General features: G+C 41.7%; 1 protein-coding gene across 1 annotated transcript in view; it reads left to right on the top strand.

Moving 5' to 3' along the window:
* The window catches only part of maml3 (mastermind-like transcriptional coactivator 3), a 109,513-nt gene extending 97,487 nt beyond the window's left edge, over window positions 1–12,026 (top strand). The window contains exons 4-6 of the mRNA XM_088420207.1: window positions 5,007–5,276; window positions 6,065–6,140; window positions 10,140–12,026. Coding sequence (XP_088276333.1) covers window positions 5,007–5,276; window positions 6,065–6,140; window positions 10,140–11,218 — 1,425 coding nt within the window. The 3' untranslated portion in view covers window positions 11,219–12,026. The remainder of the gene's footprint in view (window positions 1–5,006; window positions 5,277–6,064; window positions 6,141–10,139) is intronic.
* Window positions 12,027–20,250: the final 8,224 nt, after the last annotated feature.

The following is a 20,250-nucleotide window of genomic DNA, read 5'->3' as shown; positions in this document are numbered from 1 at the left end:
TGTGTTGTTTTCCTACACAAATATGTGTTTGTACAGAAATAGGCCAATTCGGGTTTAGAGCCCAGAGATGTTATAGATTAAACAGACCACTGTGGGGAACAAGGCTTCTTTCCAGCAGTTTAAATATAACTCTCTTCGGGGAGAAACTGACTATGTGAGTATGAGGAGGTGGTGTTAGGGACAGTGGGTGGATATGTTCTTCACATGAGGAAACGCTGGCTCTGGCTGCATTCATCCTTCATGTCCTTGTTATTGTATGTTTGTGTGTGGGTCAAAGTGGTGGCATTTGCGCAAGGAGTTGCAGGACTATTTGAATATTGTCAGGTCTGACTGAGCCATCTGCTCACTGTTCAAGTGTTCATGGTTATATCGTATGCCATGTGTTTTGCAGCGCGTTATGCAGGAGCGCAAATTTTAGGGCACGATATAAAATAACGGAAATGTTTTGGGTTTTTGGGTGGAAAGGTCTATTAACAATATTTGCATGAACTTTGCATGAACAAACAATGTTCTGGTATTTATACAGTATGTCTTACAAGCAGTGTATTTGTAGTTGAGTTTTTTTCATACTTACTGCATACTTACATCTTTTGTTGACAGGCAACTGATCCACAAAAAATAGGCATTGTTGTACAAACTGTCACTCCCATGAAAAAGCAGCAACATTTTTGCTTCTCCATTTTAACTATCACCCTGTCAAGCTTGAGGACCAATCTCACAGTATTGGTGGCTCTGTGGCGCAGTGAATAGCACATCCGCCACCCACTTAACGGGACCCGAGTTCAAATCCACCTTGCTCTGGCCTTCCTGTGTGGAGTTTGCCTGTTCTCCCTGAGCCCACGTGGGGTCCCAGAGAGAACCTACGCAGGTTTGGGGAGAACATTAAACTCCACACAGGAAGGCCGTGGAATTGAACTTGGGACAGTGATATATATATATATATATATATATATATATATATATATATATATATATATATATATATATATATATATATATATATATATATATATATATAAAAAACTGTGTGCTAACCACTCTTCCAGTCGCCCCTAGGGTAAATCTTCATCCTACCTTAAGTCACATATTGAACTTTAGTGACTTTCAATTCCTAATCTATAGGATTCAATATGGCGTCACCCCACCTTTTGCACCCACAACAATGTGGATACTTCTCTGAAACCGTCCACGAGCTTTAGGCTGATGATGGAAGCGTATTTATGAGGTCGCACACCGATGTTGGACGAGACGAGATTCTTAGTCTCTTAGTCCCGTCATTCATAGCAAAGGTGTTTTGTCGGGTATCCACACAAGACTCTGTCATCCATAACTCTATGGGCCTTGCTTTGTGCGCCGATGACGTCTTGTGTTGGAAGGGGAAGAGGCCAGCTCCAAACTGTTCCAAAAAACTTGGGAGCATGACATTTTTCAAAATGTCTTGGTATGTCGTATATGCTGAAGCATTCAACGGTGACAATGACAATGGGAATTCTATTTTGGACAGTGATTGCACCAACATTAACCATTTGGTATTTAAAGTGAATAGATGTTACATTTCAATATATAACTTACTGTAAATATGACTTTTTACGATAAATAATTGTCAGACTTCATTCACCTTGTCGATCACAAACGCAACTATTATGACATCCCGCCAACATTTGTCCCTCAGTGCGACGGAGGTTGGTTAATGCTTTGTTTTTTGGGGTTTTTTTTGTTTTTTTTTGTCTGCTAAACAAAGTGAGCATATGCAGGAACTCTGCACATCTTTCCTCCTTTAGACAAAACCAGCGGTGCCTGTCAGCAGCACAACAAGCCCCACATATATCCATCTGCTCATGCCAAATTTGTTTATATATACAAAATAGTTTGTAACCATGTGTAACACGTTTTATGAAAATTCCATGCATAATCCAAATTGTTGTTAAATGCTGCTGTTGGTAACTTCCATTCTTTTTTAAATACTGTAAAATCAAAATAATTGTATGAATTAAATCAAACACAATTATAATTAAACTATGCCATGATTAATGTGTTATACTGATGAAATGAACTACCTTCACCACACACAGACATGCAGTGCATTCACACACACTACAGCTCAGCTTGCTTCACATCTAATGTAATTGACTGTGCTCTGTATGCCTCATAACCCAATAAAATTGACAGCCTCCACCACACAAACACACGCCTCCTTAAACGAGCGTGCATGCACACACACAGACATCCTGCACAGGCAACCCGTAAAGCATCTTTTTTCTCCACTTTTCTGCAACAAACGGGCAACTTGACTTGTGTATTTGGCACCCTCGATAGGCACTGACCCATTTCCGCTGAATGGTGCACAAGTGTGCCAGAATGTAGTCTCTGTGGGGACAAGACCACCACAAGTGAAGAAATAGTTACACTAATTCCCCGTTTGACAATATTCACATTTGTGAGTTTGGATGCAGTTGTTCCTTCAGAGACAAACGTGTTACAGGAATCCCAAGCAGAATATTTACATCTAACAGATTAGGTGTAGAATTGTGAGTGTCTGCCAAGTGTTGTGAAGGGCGACCAGGCTCGGCAACCGTAGTTTCTGATCCAAGAGCCATCTGGTCCTTGCCGCCGCAGCAACTGTTGCTTTCTTCTTCCCAAGGCAAACATTTAGTCTTCTCCCTCACTCGTGCTTGCACGAATGCAGCTCCTCGTCATCTCATTTCTTCTCAAATGTTATCTTCCTCCCATCATTCTGTGACCTTTTTAACATGCGATTCACCTCATGTTTGTGGTGTGTTTTCCTAAAGTATGTGTTCCTTACATATACCTCGTGAACTCACGAAGGTTCAAGAGGAGTGGAGAGCGTTTTTAACGGGGAAGCGTTGGAAAGATGTGGAAAAAAGGGTAGTGTGTAGGGGGGGCGGCAGAATCGTAGATCAGAGCAGTCATGATTGAGCCATCTGCTAAGACACCAATGACACACGCTTACGCACACAGGCGCACAGCTGTTTAAAGGTCATCAGTGCCACCTGTTGGTCAGCTCTTGAAACTTCTCCTGTCCCTCCCCATCTCCGTTATGTGAATGTGGCGAATCAAACGAAGGAAGATCGCAGCGGTTGATGAGACACTTAGCTGAAAGCATCGATCTGTCTGGGGTGGCCATTGCACAGTCTGGAAACGGCGGTTCTGGTTTCTCCGCTGGCGTTTTGGGATTTCATACCCTTCAATTCCATTCATAACGATGAAGGCTAATCCTGCATCTGCACACTTTCCACACCTGTGCTTTGTGGTTGAGTCATGCAAGGGACTGTGCTGATGCATTTTGATGTGCACACATCTCCCTCTTTTTTCACAGACCCCTACTGCTTCTCTTACTTGTATGTCTAAACAACATCCACTTGTAGTTCAGCTGTCAAGCTTTAAGAAATCCATACAGTAAATGCCCCCCCTGTGCGCCAACCTATTTCGTCCGATTGCGGATTAGCATATGGCTAAGTGGAGAAGAAAATGCTCTTTATATGCTAATAAGGAGATAAGATATGCAGGAAGGAGTCGACCAACCACATCTCCATTGTGAAGGCTCTGGATGATTTGGCTAAAGATACCTGAACTCTCTTTGCACGCTTTGATACAACAAAGCGGCTCGATTCATAATGTGCTGTGACACTTTTAGTGATCTCACTTGGCCCTATCTCTGTTTTTAAGATACAAAAATGGATGCGTGCTTAAATATGTAAGGGGGTGCACCAATTCCACTTTCAGACGAAATACAAATACAAGCACTTTCATTTGAGCATTCACCTGATTGATACATGATCCTTCCATTATATCTTGCAATTGTGAACAATTTTGGGTTATAATATTTTTCAAAGCTTTTCTTTGCTAAGACATAGGCATCGTTCAAATATATACTTTTTGAGTATTGCCGCGCCACTACAGCATGACAGCACTTACTGAATCTATCCCATATTTCTAACCAATGTAATCAAAGCTAAACGGCAACACATAAAATAGAACCAAACAGACAGAAAGCGTGGCGTTAACATCAACGCAGTATCATTGACACAGCAGGGGGACACGTTTAAATTAGTTCAAAGTGGGGAAAAGTATGCTTCTCTGTCGGGAAAATGCCACAGTTATAAGGGGACAATGCGCAAAAATCATGGATTTGGTCAAAGTAAGCACAATAGTATCAAACAAATGCAGCTCCATCTAGAACAACGCAACTTTGGCCACTACTATAGCTTCTATTCTATGCTCGATATAATGCAGTGCGCCCTTTGTATGAAAACAGTTTTACAACGGGCTGTTCATTGAAGGCTTGCTTTATAATCCTGTGCACCTTATAGTGTGGAAAACATGGTACCATCTTGGTGGTGGTGCACCTTATGCATGACAAAAAAATTTTGTTTTGCGCTTTTTAGCGCTCAATTTTTTTGCTGTTGCTGCTCATATACCAGTGCAGCTTATAGCCCAAAATATGTTATTAAATGAAATGACTCTTAAAACAAATGAAAATCAAAAGAACAAAATTAAGCTTTTTTTTTTTTAAGTGCTGACAGTTACTATTTTAAAGTAGTGATAGTTCAGCTATTTTTCAGGATATTAATATGATCATTCTCCTCCGTTGTTTGTCCATGCCTGAATTAGGCAATATATCATAGCCAGAAGGGCAACGGACATAAGTGTCTGGTCAAAATTTTCAATATAATTGTCAACCTAATTATTTCTGCAATATTAACCCCAAATTTCAAGCCAAAAAGAAACAAGCGTTAAAATGTATAACATGGTGGTCGTAAAATTAAGAAAATATTGCATTGTATATTTTAAATTGTGTGACGTCTTATTAAAAGCAATATTGAAACTTTTCTTGTAAGCGTATGAACAAAATCTGGCCTGCTCCAAAAACTCAGGGCTACGATTTGCCTTACCTTTGCCACACGTTTGATTTTGAACACAATTGACTGTTTTGCGCCGTGGCAAAGTAACAGCTGCCACTTTTTCTTTACCGTATGTCTCTCCAGGAGCAAGGTGTCGCGGGCATGTCCCGAGCACCCGGCGCCATCCCAGCTCCACACCCTGCCGGAGGTGTGGCCTCAGGAGTGGGGCCTAACCAGGGGTCAGGTCCACCTTCAGGCTATGTGGGCAATCAGCAGCAGGCCACCATGATGAAACAGATGATGGCGATGGAGCAGGAGAAGAGGGTGCAAATGCACATGATGGAGCAGCAGAAGCAGCAGCTCTTCAGAGAGCAGAGGCAACAGCAGCAGCAACAGCAACTACTGGCCGAGCAGGTGAGCATTTCATCAAGGCCCACGGATACGGTGGGCACCATTACGTGTGATCATAATTTGGCCTACGTTGTTTGTTCCTTAGTGCATACTGTCGTGTATTTCGGTTCATGAATTAGAGCCGCTCATCCCCTGATGTTCCCTACTGTTGTCCGCTTGCATGTCTAATTACCCTCTTCACCACTTCTTTTTCATCTCGCCAGCATGTGTGCACGCTTATGTTCATGTTATTCGCCACATGCCGCCTGCTGTGATAATGTGCTGTTTTCTTTTTACTTCTGGCTCTGTGAGTGAATCAAGTGTTAAACAGTCTTGGACTCTGAAGTCACCACCCACCATGTTGGTTTTCAAATGGATCTGCAAAAACATACACAGATGTACTTAAGTTGCGGTCAGGAAGGAACTCCCCGCTGAGATTTAGTGTCTCTTCTGAATTACAGTCGCTCTCAGTGCCCACACAATTGGAATGGGCTGCAACTTCTGCTTCCTAGGCGTGCACAGATCATTTGGACAAAATCGATCGATAGAGAACGTCTAAACCTGGGTTGCACTGCAGGCCAAGTGCCGAAAACTGACTTAATGCCTATGTTTAATTTGGGGGAAATTTAAACAGACATAGAAACAACCCACATATGCAGACAAAAGACACACACTGTAAGTAACCCCACAGGCTTCAACACAGAAACCATTTCATAATGCCGACACTCCACCTGCTTTTAATCCGCTCTGCTAATTTGTCTTTTGAATTATATTTGTACAATGTTCTATGATATTTTTGTGTGTTTGCTTAGCTCCAACAGCAGCATCTCCCAAGACAGATGGGCCAAGGCCAGAGGAATCCCTTCCCTCAAGTCAGTCAGTATCAAGGTGAATAACCAATAAATGAACAAATACACTTACGGTACCTGGGGGCTGAACCATTTTAGGTAACAATCAAAACACGACGGCAAAGTAAAGTACAGTGATCCCTCGCTACTTTGCACCTTGCATCGCGCCCTCAGTTTATTACAGATTTTTTTTTTTTGTGGGGGGGTTATTACGAAGAGACGTGCTGCGACGTTTTCCTGCATGCCAGACAGCAGAAAAATGCACTTGCCACGGACATGCAACTACCGCAGGACACATATTTACTTCAACCTTAAATTATTTAACCTTATACTGTAACTGCACAGTTATCCCTTTCCATCCTTTGAAGTCTCGCGGCAGCCATGGTCATATTAGCAGCGCCCGTAAGTCTAATTTAAGTCAAATCTGTACATAATCAAATGCAACAAAAAAGTTATTTTTTTAGTTCTGGGGAGGGCTTCTTCGCGGTTGTCACTTATCGCGGGGGGCTTCCGGTCCCAATTAACCGCGAAAAACGAGGGATCACTGTATAGAGATAATCGTTATGCTTTTTTTCAGGGTCGATACCAATAATTGGTCGTCAAGGAGGCTGATAACCGATATTTAAAGCTGGGATTCATTTCAAGGAATCAAGGAATATTTCTTGCAGTAAAAGGAATTTATGTTTAAATAATACAAAGCCCAACACATAACTTCATTTAAAAAGCTTGAGATTTCTCAAAGAAAACTTCTCTTGCGGCTTAACCACATTAGCTAACGCTAAACACTATCTTAGTTTAGGGCTAGGTTCACACTGCAGCCTGAAGTGACACAATTCCAATTTTTTCGCTCCTATCCGACCTATATCTGATCTTTTGACGGCAATATGAATGGCACATTAGATTTTTTTCAAATGTGACTCAGGCCACTTGGGTATGTCCAATATTGTCCAATCTTTTGACATGCGACTTCAGTCTGAACGGCCAGGTTGCGTTCATCCAAGTCACACATAACAAACAAGTGACAAATGACACAAGTCTGCGCTCAAAAAGGTTTGAGCCGATTGGAAAAACCCCAAAACAACAGCGGACGAGGCAAAGACAACTCAGTGAAGGGAGAGTGAGGTGTATTTTTTTTTCTCTGTCTCGTTCTCTCGCTCTTGCTTCGTGAGCGTTCGGAGCAAGTGAGCCGCTCGCACTGCGCAAGCAAGGGAGACGTTGCTGGCACTTCATGCGGGACGGATTTGACCTATTTTGCATTCAAACATAGGTCACATACCGGTCGATGTTATTTGGAAATGTAAATAACCTCACAAAAAAAATCATATTTCACCAAAAAAAAAAAAAAAAAGAGAACATCGGAATTGAGCATTTAGCCCGTCTGTGGGAACCTACCCTTACTCAACCTCTATCAGAGTGTTCAATTAGTGTTGAAAGAAAGAAGAAAGAATGTTTTTTTAAGTGAAAATGCAGGTGATTGCGTCGAGTATTAGCAGCTAGCTGGGTGTTAGCCTACATGCTGCTTAACCAGTTCTGTGCTAATTTGTATAGCCTGTCACTCATTATTAGTAAGTTTGGGGGACAGGAACCCATATAAAAAAAATAAATAAATAAAATCAAAAGAAACACACAGCATAGATAAACTGAAAATCACGTTTGGATCCCAAAACAATATATTGTTCCGTTTTAATGGTACTAGTCAAAGGTTTTGGAAACACCATGTGATTCTATGGGGCTTTCTTTTTTTTTTTTTTTTTTTTTAGTTATTATTTGAAAAATTCCCGAATTGTAGATCAAGTTAATGACATGATGAAGGAATGCTTATGGGACAGAGTATGTCTTTTCTCAGTCAACATGATGTAGATGATGTTTATGATCTCTACAGTTCACAGCTGTGCATTTTAAAAGGTGATAGCTTGAATTTTTTGACTTCCTAATGAGTGTGAAACCATCTGAATTTAAAGGTGTTTTCACATTTGTGACTGGTACTGTATTTAACTACACATGTATTTTCACTATAAGAAGGTTCATAACTAGGCAGAAATGATCTCAACTTTATAGTTACAAAAATACCTAATTCATTATCAAATCCATGATTTGCGGAAAAGATGCAGGATACAGTATGCCTCACTTTCCGATTACACTACGACAGTAAATCCATACCTCATTCCCTTGATTTGTGTCAAATATATCCTTCGGCATTTAGATTAGATTTTTTTTTTTTTGCTCCCCTTTGTGCGTGTGTGTGTGTGTGCGTGCGTGTGTCTCTTTTAAAAATGAGATTTTTCCTGTTCTGCCTGTTACCAAGGCAACTTGTCTGTCCTGGATCCCCCAGAGTTCCGGTGAAGTCAGAGAGATGGATGAGAGGAGTGAAGTGGGAGAGAGGAGAGGATGGAGGGGGGGTGGCGACAAGAAGAATAGGTAGACGATCTGGAACTTGGAGGGGCTGAGATGAACGACAGAAAGTGACAGAGAGTGGGTGTGAGGATGATGGGGAGATGAAGCCTTCGGTGAGGGTGGTGGAAATTCAAGTTCAAAGGCTTTTGTACCCAGCGGAGAACATATAACTGAAAGTACACAAGTATTTCTCTTATCATTTATCTACAAAAACAAGTCAAACCAGTTGGTCTCATGTCTATCCTAAAATTTCAGTCATACTCCCTTTTAGTATGTCTCCAATTATTAGAACGGTAAGTCTACTCACGGCACAAATCCCGCAAGTGTGGAGTGTGATCCTCTTTGTTCTCGCGCTGTTACTGTTGCACGCCAAGCTGTGAGGTGAGGGATTAGTGGAATGATGTCAGAAGTGGGTTTATTACAGGATTTAGAGCAATTTCCACACTAGAAGACCTTGACAGTTTTGCCGCTACTAAGCATCTTCTTGAAAGGAAAGTGTTATTAACTCCAACACTTTCAAGCATGGTAGGATTTGAATTTAATTTGGAGTGTTTTGAAGAGGAATTTCAGTACCAGTCGAGGTTTGGAAACGCCTTTCCATTCAAACACATTAGGAGGTACTTTGAAGAAGGAAATTTATAAAACACGCGGTATTCTGTAAACGTTTGCATTTCTTTTGTACCAAATATTTCTTCACAATGTTGATGACTTTTTTATTCATCTATAATTCATTTGATTACAATTCATTGACATTCCATTTGTCATGGAAAACACTGAATTAGAGGATGTTTTCCACCTTTTGGTTGACCTTAACTCTTTCAGTGCCAAGGATGAGAAATGCTGTCATGTAAAATACTTAGGTTGTATGCCAGTGACAAGAATTCTTATCAATTATGTTTTTTGTAATGAAAGGATAGATGACACTCATGGCCTGCGCTCCTCTGAAAATTATGCCAATCGAGCATCTTGTAATGTGGTTGTATACATATGCAATCAAAAACAACCTTTCACCGTTTTTGTTCATGTGTTATCAGGAGGAAGGACTGTTGATGGTTCAGATGCTACTAAAAAATATTTGTGTCAAAGTCACTGTTGCGCAGAAAACACATTCTCTCCTTTTTATCTGAAATAGCTTGGTGTCACTCAAATGACCTACTTTCAAACTGATTACTAAAGAAAAGAGTAAGGTAGAATCTAACTTTTTTCTTTTTCAGGTAAAGAATGGAATCCAATCTTTCATATGGTACCACTAGTGTCTACATAACCATACAATACAATATTCTTTCGGCCTTGAAAGATGCCTCAAAATGCTCGAAATCAGCTGGCACTCGGGCTTGCCTTTTCGGATAACGCTTGGCACTGAAAGAGTTGCTGATCTGGAACTGCATACATTTTGATAATCATACAGTCTGTAAACTGCAAACAATATATACTGTATTTACTCTGTAATTTCTGATTTTATGTCTTTAATGATTTTTTGTTTAAATTACGACCACTATGTTTTCAACTGATTACACTCTCAGTTGATCTTCACACATCATTTGCAGTGGTTTTGTCTTGCATTGAAGTTTTGATCCTTCTACAAAGTGTGCATGTTTACTTGTTTATTACACTGTGGCGTTCTCAAGTGTTGACTGATTTACAGGTCCTCCTCAAGATCTGGCATCCAGGAGCCAAGCTCTCCAGAGCATTCGCGCCGCACGTCTTCTCCAACAACAGCAGCAGAACCAGCAGCAAATGGTCCAGATGAGCTCGGTCCAGGGCCAGGGGAACTCTGTAGGACCCCAAGCTGAGATGGGCCTTCCATACAGCACCCAAGGTTCTAACCAGGGTTCCCTCTATGGGCTCAACCCCTCCATGAGTCAAATGATCCACCAGCAACAGCACCAGAGCCAAAGTGTCCAAGCCTCCCTCGGGATTTCGCAGCAGCACACCCCGGTCGGAGGGCAAAACCGGCAAGCGGGTGCAGGTCCCGGGGTTGGAGGTATGCCCGGGGGGCCTGGAGCCAGTGGTGTCGGAGGTTACGGGGGACAAGGGATGCTAATGAATCCCATGGCCCAGCAATCGCTCAAAGTCCCGACTAATGCCAAAGCCCAAGCACAAAGACTGCAAAGTATGCTGGGAGCCGGAGGCGGCGGACCGATGGCCGGGGCGGGCTGGCCGCAGCAACAAGGACAGAGTCTGCAAGGCATGGGGGCAGGCGGGGTAAGGACTACGGGAGCAGGAGGGGACAGGGTCGCTTTCAGCTCCGCCCAGGCCTACGGGATGCAGCCCGGGCAGCCCCCGCGCGTGTCCAAGCAACACTTTCAGGGGCCGGGCCAGGGGATGGACCCCAGGGTGGGCAACCCGGCAGCCGGTATGGGTGGCCCCTTGGGAGCTCACATGGGCGGTCAGCCCAGGACGAACCAGTCTCGGCCCGTGGTCGTGGGCCAGGGATTAAACCAGGGGGTCATGGGTCCGGGGGTGACTGGAATGGGGGTGTTCGGGCCGGGCCCTGGGGGACCGGGCTTAGGAGCTGGCGGGGGGGCAGGACCGTACGGACCCGGCGGGGTAGCGGTGGGTAGCCAGACACAGGGCTACCAAAGGACAGCCAATCAAGACATGTCAACTTATGGATATGGAGGCGGGCCCTCCAGCGGAGGAGCCTTCAGATTAGCCGACGGCTCTGGAGCGGAGCTGGACTCGAGCGACGGTTGGATGGAGGAGTTTTTCCCCAGCCAATAGCATTAAAGAAAACTGAAGATGAGTCTTTACTGGATGCACTAAACATTTCAAGATATAATTGGAGTCCAATGTTAACTGCCCTCTGTAAATGATCAGTCATCCCGACCAAGCACAAATGGAATTGTGGCAACTTGACTCTTTTTAATCCGTTGTTGTTTTCTTCTTTATCAGACCTTGACAAGGCGTTAAAAATACTTTCAAATTCGAAAGTAAAAAAACTTTAAAATCTTAAAATTGTCCAAGAGGTTTTACCCGATATGTTTCGGCGTTATCTTTCGCCTTCTTCAGAGTGTCACCTGATGGTCTCGTGACTCGTCTTCATGCCATCTGATGTTTTCGTGGAGGCGTGACTCACCTGTCAGATTTTTGACAGGAGGGTCAGCCTACCGCTGTCAGATCGCCTCCTGCAAGATGCTACTCCAGGTAGTGGAGAGCATGTAAGCTCCCTCATCCCTGTTGATGGTCCTGGGGCCCTGCTACCTGATCTCGATTGCCTCCCTGATCCAGCGCTGATGTTTATTTTCCTCCGAAAAATACCGGTTCACCCCAAGGATAGAATACATCCGGAAAATAAATGCAATACCATATATGAAATACCTTGCCAATCGTGCAACAAAACATAAATCGGGGAGACGGGGAGATGTTTCAATACACGAAAGAAAAAACACAAAAAGGAACGTGAGAAGGAGACAGCAACAAGACGAACAAGATGTTCCTGTTGTCGGCACAACAGGAACATCACAGGTCAGCCATCACAGACCATTGCAAAAAGGAAAATCACATAATGGATTGGGAAAAGGGCAGAGTCATCGGCACTGAGGAAAATAAACATCAGCGCTGGATCAGGGAGGCCTCCTCGAATACATCAGCTAACAAAAAGACGAGTCACGGGACCATCGGGTGACACTGAAGATGGAGAAAGATAATGCCGAAATATGTCAGGTAAAACCTCTACGAAATTTTTAAGATTTTAAAGATTTTGAATTTTTTTTAAGCCGAGTCACCGTCTGATAAAGAAGAAATCAACAACGGATTTGAAACTATAGACAGAATGAAGATTGTTCAAGGTGAATCTTTTTAGTTGTCGGACATTTATTTTCCAGTAGGCATCATCAGTTATGAATCTTAAGTGCAGAATTTTCCATATTTACGTAGGTCTGGTGGTTGTGTCCCTTTGAATTCGTCCCCAGGTTTAAAATATAAAAAAAGCAATTTTGTACATAAAAAAGCCAAGGAAAGGTGGAAACATTTTCTAAAGCTATCGAATTACAAGTGAGACATTTTTTATAGTATGCCCTAAAGAATAGATTCTAGACCATCATTCATACTTTCAAAATAACCCCCCCAAAATTGTATTAAATAATTTTTCCAAAAATGTGATACGCTAGCTTGATACCATCTTCGACAGAGTACGGCCTCTACAAATGCATCATGATCCTAAACACACCTCACAGTCCAGCGTGGATTACATCAAGAGGTGTAAGATGGAGGATTTGTCATTGCCTTCACAATCCCCTCAATATAATTGAAATGCTATAGCGAGACGCTAAAAGAGATTCCTATAACACACAGTCCAAAAAAAAGAAACTGGAAGGCCATTGTAAGACAGAATGGCCACAGACGCCTCATACAAAAAATGAAAGAGTCTTGGCTAGCTACAAAAAATTGTTTACATGCTGTGATACGTGCCATATTGGGCATATAAACTCTGGCGCCCAGCTTTTGCAGATGCCATAATTTAGTTGTCTTTTATTTTGAAAGTGTAAACAATGGAAATAAACTCAAACTTTTTCAGACTTATTATAAAGATATCTTCCCTGTAACTTGACGCCTTTTGGATACTTTTCCGTCTTCCCTTGGCTTCTTTGTGCACTTTAATCCACATTTGTACCGAGGGGCCTCAAACTATCGGTGTCCGCTGTACACGCAATCGTTGGTATTCCCGTCTATAACTTTCATAGTACTATTTTGCCTAGCAACAAGTCATTCTCCCGCCCGCTGTTAAATGTCTCAGTGGTGACCAATGCGAACCACGGGTGGGAGATGTTACGAAAGTGTTAAAATGAGACCCCGCTCTTTTGAGAGGGCCTTTCTGTTTTGACATACATTTTGAAATGATCATTTTCAAAGTAAAGTCCTTTCAGAACTGCAAAGCCTGGACGCAAAGAGGCAGCTTTCCCATGTTGTGCCATACGTTTGTGTAGCCAAATCAGGTCACGAGATTTTTGACGACACTGCACCTCAGACAGTTCGCAGACAGCAACAAATATGGGTATTCTGCAGCTAAGATCCAGAACAGAAGAAGCACTTCAAAGTTAAAACATCTTCAACAACCGAGAAAAATCCAGATGCTTTGGTTCGCCTTGTGCGGAATGTTAACAGGTGGATGGCATGTTTGTGAGTTCTTGTGTTCTCCATGTATATGATGAACACTCAGAAAATCATTTTGTCTTGTGCATATTAATGAAAACTCATATAGAGATTAAGAAATGTGTTTTTGGTAAGATACCCCACCCCAAGGGAAAGATTTTTTTTTCCTTTTCTTTTTTTCCCCACAGTTGTTTTAAACCGAGCGTGGTTTACACAATGTTTAGAGCCGCAGCATTATGGGGGCTTGCTTGACTGAATCCAGCAGAATGACGGAGGGGAAGAAAACGTTGCCCTCAAGACAGCAGTTGGTTTTGTGTTTGTGCCATCCAGCTCAGTAGCATCTCTCCACTGCGGGAGGAGCTGAGAGGGAGTCCAAATCCCACTCACTTCTCCCATTTCCTATCTTCAAAATTCATACCCCGACGCACGCAAATATTTCTCCCCCCATCTCACGCTCACCCTCTCTCTGTGATCAATTTTTTCATCTTTTCCCCTCCCCCCATCATTCCCATCTTTTGGCCAGAGAATCATCCTTTGCTCCCACACTCCTCCTGATGTTGAAATTGTGAACCTCACAGCAAAACAAATGATGTTCATTTCGTTCATGACACAAGTCAGCGTGGCGGCCGTTGCCCGCTTTTGCTCGGGCAGTCAGCGGGTGGTCGGTCTTGTGTTTGCGCGTGCCTGGGATGACAAGCCTCCGTGTACAGTAGAAGAAGACACATGGAATGAGGGAGAGAACGGGCAGCTAAAGCAAGCGCGCGCACATCCCCGCTATATCAATGACAAGTTGGTCAACAGACCGGTCATTGTGTGAGAGGTCGCTCTGCCCGTGTGGCGCAAAGCACATGACATGCGTAAGGCTGACTGAAGGTCAAACGATGACTGGCCAATGAATGTATCCGAGCACCACAAGTGACTTCTTTCATTGAAATGAATAAAAGTACTCTCATTAAGCCCCCTCTGCTTGTTTTCTTAGTTGCAGTGTGCGACCTCTCAAAATGGCGCCGGCTGTTTCTTTCGTTTCATTTAAAACAAACAAAACAAAAACAAAAAAAGTTGCAATTAGCCTTCTTTGACTTTTATTAGTTGTCTTTGGGAAATGTTCCTGTCTTTGTTTTGCAGCGTAGCCTTCTCTTCCCATCCGCTTGCTACCTCGCGGCAATCAAACAAATGTTCTCGGACTGACTAAAACCTAATGGTGTTATACTGTAAACCTACTGTGAAGAAATACAACTTGTCCCTCTGTCTGGCGCTTGACTAAGAAAAGAAACCACTGCAAAGCCTTTTGGGATTTATTCAACAGACGCTGTGATTGTTTGTTCTGCCATACTGTAAAGACCGTCGTACAGCTTAACACACAGGTGTCCAACTGCAATCCTGGAGGGCCGGTATCCTGCGTGTTTTCTCAAACACGCCGGATCCAAATGATTGGGATCATTTTCAAGCTCCTGTAGAGCTTACTAACGAGCTAGTCATTTGAATCAGGTGCGTTGAGGAGAGAAAACCGGAAAACATGCAGGACACCGGCCCTCCGGGACTGGAGGTCGACGCCTGTGGCTTAACAGGTGAAAAGCTTCAACTTTCTATCTCGGAAAATCAATAACCTTTGACTCAAACGTGTCAAAATGCGTCAGTGCTTTTTGGGATAGCATCTCCTCCCTCCCATTTCCGTATCTTTTGTTCAATGGTCTGCTGTGTGTGAACGTTTGGAGGACGACACTGTAGTTAACAAACCAAAACGCCTTCTTACCCGTAGAGCTACTCCATGCTGTCAATTCATTTGTTTCAATGGTTGTTGGTATTGTACCTGTAATCCAACCCTTTAAGTACCAACGTCTGCACCACCTTAAGAAAAGCTGGTGACTTTTTTACGACCCACCAATAAGTTTCTGGTTTGTTTTGTTTTCTTTTCTTTTTTTATGATTGGGGGGGTGTGAAGTCCTCCATTTGTTTGTATGGAGTTTTACATTCTTTGATTTTGTAGCAGTTTTATGAAGACATTAGAACAAAAGCCTTTATTTGAGCCTTTCTTGTGCAACGCAGTCAAACTCCAGTGTTGGTGTCCAAAACTTTTGCAGAGCACTCCCAAGTTGGCTCCGATAAAAACGAAATGAACACTGTCAGAGCTGTAAAAGTAGGTTGGAGTTTGCGAGGTGGCGAAAGACTCCTGCGTCAGTGTTAGGGGTTAGTCTTGTCTTCTTTAAAGTGAAGGTTCATCCACATTGTTTAATCTCTTCAGGAAGGCAAACGTCCTGCAAATACTGTGTTCTGGGACCAAGTCAGTAGACAACAGTTTAACATAATGAAACAAACTATTGTAAATGTTTATTGTTTTATGTTCTTTGTTTTTGTTTTGTTTTTTACTGGTGCTGACATACAGTATGTGATAATGAGAAAAAATATATATAAATATATATAAAAGATAATGGCTATTTGTAAATATGTTTTTACAGGTTTAAATACATCAGATAATACAGTCTCTGTAAAGAATTACTGTTTGTTGAGAAGAATATAGAAGTATTTTTATTTAGAATGTTTTGTTTATGTTTAACCCATCTGAGCTACGCCATTGCACTTCAGACAATGTCTTACTACTAATTTCTATGATAAACCTACATTTCTTTTGTTTATCTAGTTTGAGAATTGACTATTTTAAGCAGTGCTTATTATTATTTCTTTGATTATGTACTGAACTCCGAAACTGTAACAAAAAAGAATTACAAAAACGTTTTGTTTTTCAAACATAAACAATAAAGAGAATGTTTTTGCTGATCATAATCGGTGGTTTGTTGTGTATATCTTCATTTATGTCTGCCTTGCTGTCTGTGAGAATGGATTGATCAAAACATCTAACGAGTCAATATTACTTAAATATATACTTAAATATATATTACTTCAATATTACCCAATTCTCACGAAACGATATCCGTGCATAACTGCTTAAATTGGACATAAAACGTGATCTGATCTAGACCAGGTGCATAATACATATTTCATCATAGTCTGGCTTGAACTACATTGAGGCGAGGCGATGCCAGGGGGGCAGATGACCCCAAGAAAAATACTTTGTTTTTGTCATGTAAAGTGTAATTGCAATAAAATAAGAATTTTCATCATTTTCATTTCGAGGCACTTTTTTTTTCAGTTTTAGACTAAGCTGAAACCTGTATAAATGTTGTAAAAAAATAATGAACGCTTGTTGTTTTACATGTCTTTTATATTTTGTTAATTTTAAAAAGCATACAGCTTTTAGGTATACTTACACAATTTTTCTAGATAATAATCTTATTTATAGTCAGCTCGTCGAGTGGGGGGGGCAAAAAGTTTACTCTCTCCTGGTGGGGGGCCTTGGCAAAATATAATAGCGTAGCATTGCATTAGTTGTATTTGCAGATTTGTAGGCCGCCGCCGCCAAATGCAGAATTTGTCGGGCGCATGATGTGACCGCCGGCACTATTGGACCGCAGACGGGTGAATTTAACAGACCACACAGCTGCAAGGCCAGAACCTCTCAGCGGCGCTTTTCCAAACTCAGCTCTCCTAGCTCTACGTCAGCTTCCTCTCTGCAACCGACTTTCTCTACCTCACCTCAAATTTCTGCTTCATCTCTTCTTCTCACACCTTCGCCTCTTCTTTCCCCTGTAATCCACCATACGCTCTCCGTTCTCCCGTCTGACATTGATGAATGGAGACTCGCAGGGGTGACAACAGCATTACTCATGCTCAATAGCGACACCATCTTGGACAGAGAAAAACGAGATGAAGTGGGATGCTGAAGGACGGCAGGGAGACGGGAGTTGGCAAGCGGGGGGTCTGTCTGTGGAGGTGTTTATTGCATTTCTGCAGCTGAAAGCAGGCTTTGGAATCCTTAGACAATCAAGAGGTGGTTATTACTGCTGCATGGGAGGGCGAGTAAAACAAAACGGGCGAAAGATTGAAACTCATCAATTACCACGCAAATCAAATGAGGTTAGCAAAAGTGCTGTTAACAAACAGCAATGATCCCCTACATAACCCTAGGATTTACACTGCTGCCAATCCGCGGTCAAGGGGGTCGAGGCGTAGATCAGTGGTTGAGTGCTTGTCTACCAACTGACAGGTTTTGAATTTAATCCCCCGACCACTGTGACCATGTCAAAATGTCCTTGAGCCCCCGTTAGCTCCTGATGCTGCATGTCATCCGTAAGTAAATGAATAATCAGTGTAAAGAGCGTTGAGTACCCAGTTGTGCTCATAAGTTAGCACAGATCAGCATAGTTCTAGCATTTTTTACACAGTTGTAGTCATTTTGTTTGAATTTCATTTTTACTAGCTGGTGTGGTGTCATTAGAGTGATCGATGTAGTGCTAGCGGGACTCTGGACTGTTTTAAAGGAGCACCCTGTCATTGGTACAGATATGAATGATGATGACACATGGATTAAAATCCAAGCCAATGAGTGCAAGCCTTCATCAAGAACAACTCAGGTGGACAACGACATCAAATTCACATGTGAAGATATCAAAGACAACAAGTTGATTTTTTTTCAACTGTGACGTCCACATTGGAGACAACGGGGGTGCCCTCACACTGCCCACTGGGGCGCAACCTGTGCGTTATCATAACTGATCAGGAGGGTGGTATACCCCATACTCACAAAAGCATTTGGACGTATGCCATTGTTGGGCAAGTTACTTCAAAACTACAATGCATTATTTATTACTCATTACTGTCATTTCAAAGTAATTTGTTTCATTATATTATCACTGTATTTGAAATGTTATGCATTACACTACTATTGCATTCCTTTTATGTTACTCTCACCAACATAACTGGAAATATGGATTTGCCATTCTAAATGTAGCTCATTACGCTCATTATCCTCCTCGTGTTTTCTTTTTGCTAACTTCACATTACTACGGCCCTGGTCATAATGGTATTAGATTACTGGTGCTATTCGGTGAAGCGGACCGCTCTTTAGGTATCGTGCACAACGTGCACCTATTATATTCTTCTTGTCTTTATCTCTGACGAACAAAAAAGAATGGCCGTATGTCCATCTTATTTGTACCAAGTAAAATATTACTATTTTTTGTGTGTGTGTTTTGTGCATCACACTACCGAGTTACTGCAAAACGTAATGCATGATAGTAATTACATTACTTTTGTAACGCATTACTCCCAACAATGGTGTAAGCAGGCAAGTGCAAAGAGGAATGCACAGACACATACAGATTTTGGGTGAATACAAATGCAACAACTAAGCAAGTACACGTCACAACACCAATTGACCAATTATGACCCCCTTCATGCCAAAAGAACACAACTTTTTATTTATTTATACATATGCAAAATAAGATGTTTCATGTGATTTAACAAACTAATGCATTAGTAATTTTTTAATATCATATTGACATCTATAAAGACAATTGCTTACATTTAATATTTATACCTATGAAGGTATTTCAGACTATTAGGGTATTAAAATATGTTTCAGTGCATTAGTCATGTAACTGCCTTCAAGTGCATAATAAGGGTTTACATATTACGACATTTGACCTTACGTAAAGTACTATGCATCTTATGTGCATTATACTGTACAATGAAAATATGCAAATTCAATAAAACACTCATGCGTCTTCTAATTACAAGGGTAGAAATAAGCGGTTTCAAATCGCTCTTTGCGATATAAATTTGGGAATTTGCGCCTCGTATAAACATATGCAATCACTGACAATCAAGCGCCCGCTAATGGTCACCCATTCAACAACAGTTCATTTGCATTGAAGAGTACCAGGTTTTGCTCGATTCAATCCGAGACACTTAACACGCCACCAACATGTTTCGTAAGATAACTTCAAAATAAACACAACATATAATACATAAACGGCAACGCATTGACCTTAAGCAGTTATTTCTTAAGTTTTTTTCTCGGAGCAGTGTTCCAGTTAGTCATCCTCGCTCCTCCTTTACATAGTTCCAAATATCAGCACATCGCCTTTCACCCCTGGGTGTCTGAGGATTTTTCACTAATCTGGCTTTATTGTCACCCAACTTGTGCTGACTTTGAAAGGCTCATGACATTGTCAAATATAAATACAGTATAGTTTTACTTTCAAGCCATTAAAATGTTCAGTGGAATCCGCCTTATCCATACGTACGTTTACATATATACAGTATATTCCAAGGCTGGTTCGCTTAGAAGAATGTTCATTTTATGAGGAAAAAAAAGAGACTAATAGCTACTCAATGCTGCAGATTTCACAGATGGGAATATGCAAATACGTATATTGTTATACATTGCATGAAATAAAACGTTTCCCTGCAGCAAAGTAAAAAAAATTCCTGCAACATTTGGTTCTTGGATCAAAGACTTTTGTAAAGCTACAAGTCCGACAAAGCATAGCAAAAACTTTGCATTACGGCAGTCAGGCTAAGCCACTTAATGAAGTCATTGAAAGGTTTGCAAATGTCCTCGGCTAGCAGCCTCCGGTGGTTTTGGGGTCTCAACACAAAACTTTCTATTGTACCTTGTTCGTGTGTTGCCGTTGAAAGGATTAATGCATAAAACGGGGGAAATGCATGAAAAAAAATCAGGATTTCAATATGTCCAAAATTGACAATATTTCCAATTTTTAATGGCAGTCAATGAGCCTTGACTGAGCTAAATTTGACGTTTG

This window comes from Hippichthys cyanospilos, chromosome 7, assembly GCF_059441005.1.
Source record: "Hippichthys cyanospilos isolate Australia breed blue-spotted pipefish chromosome 7, RoL_Hcya_1.0, whole genome shotgun sequence".
Lineage (NCBI taxonomy): Eukaryota > Metazoa > Chordata > Actinopteri > Syngnathiformes > Syngnathidae > Hippichthys > Hippichthys cyanospilos.
This window is presented reverse-complemented; position numbering and strand designations above follow the sequence as displayed.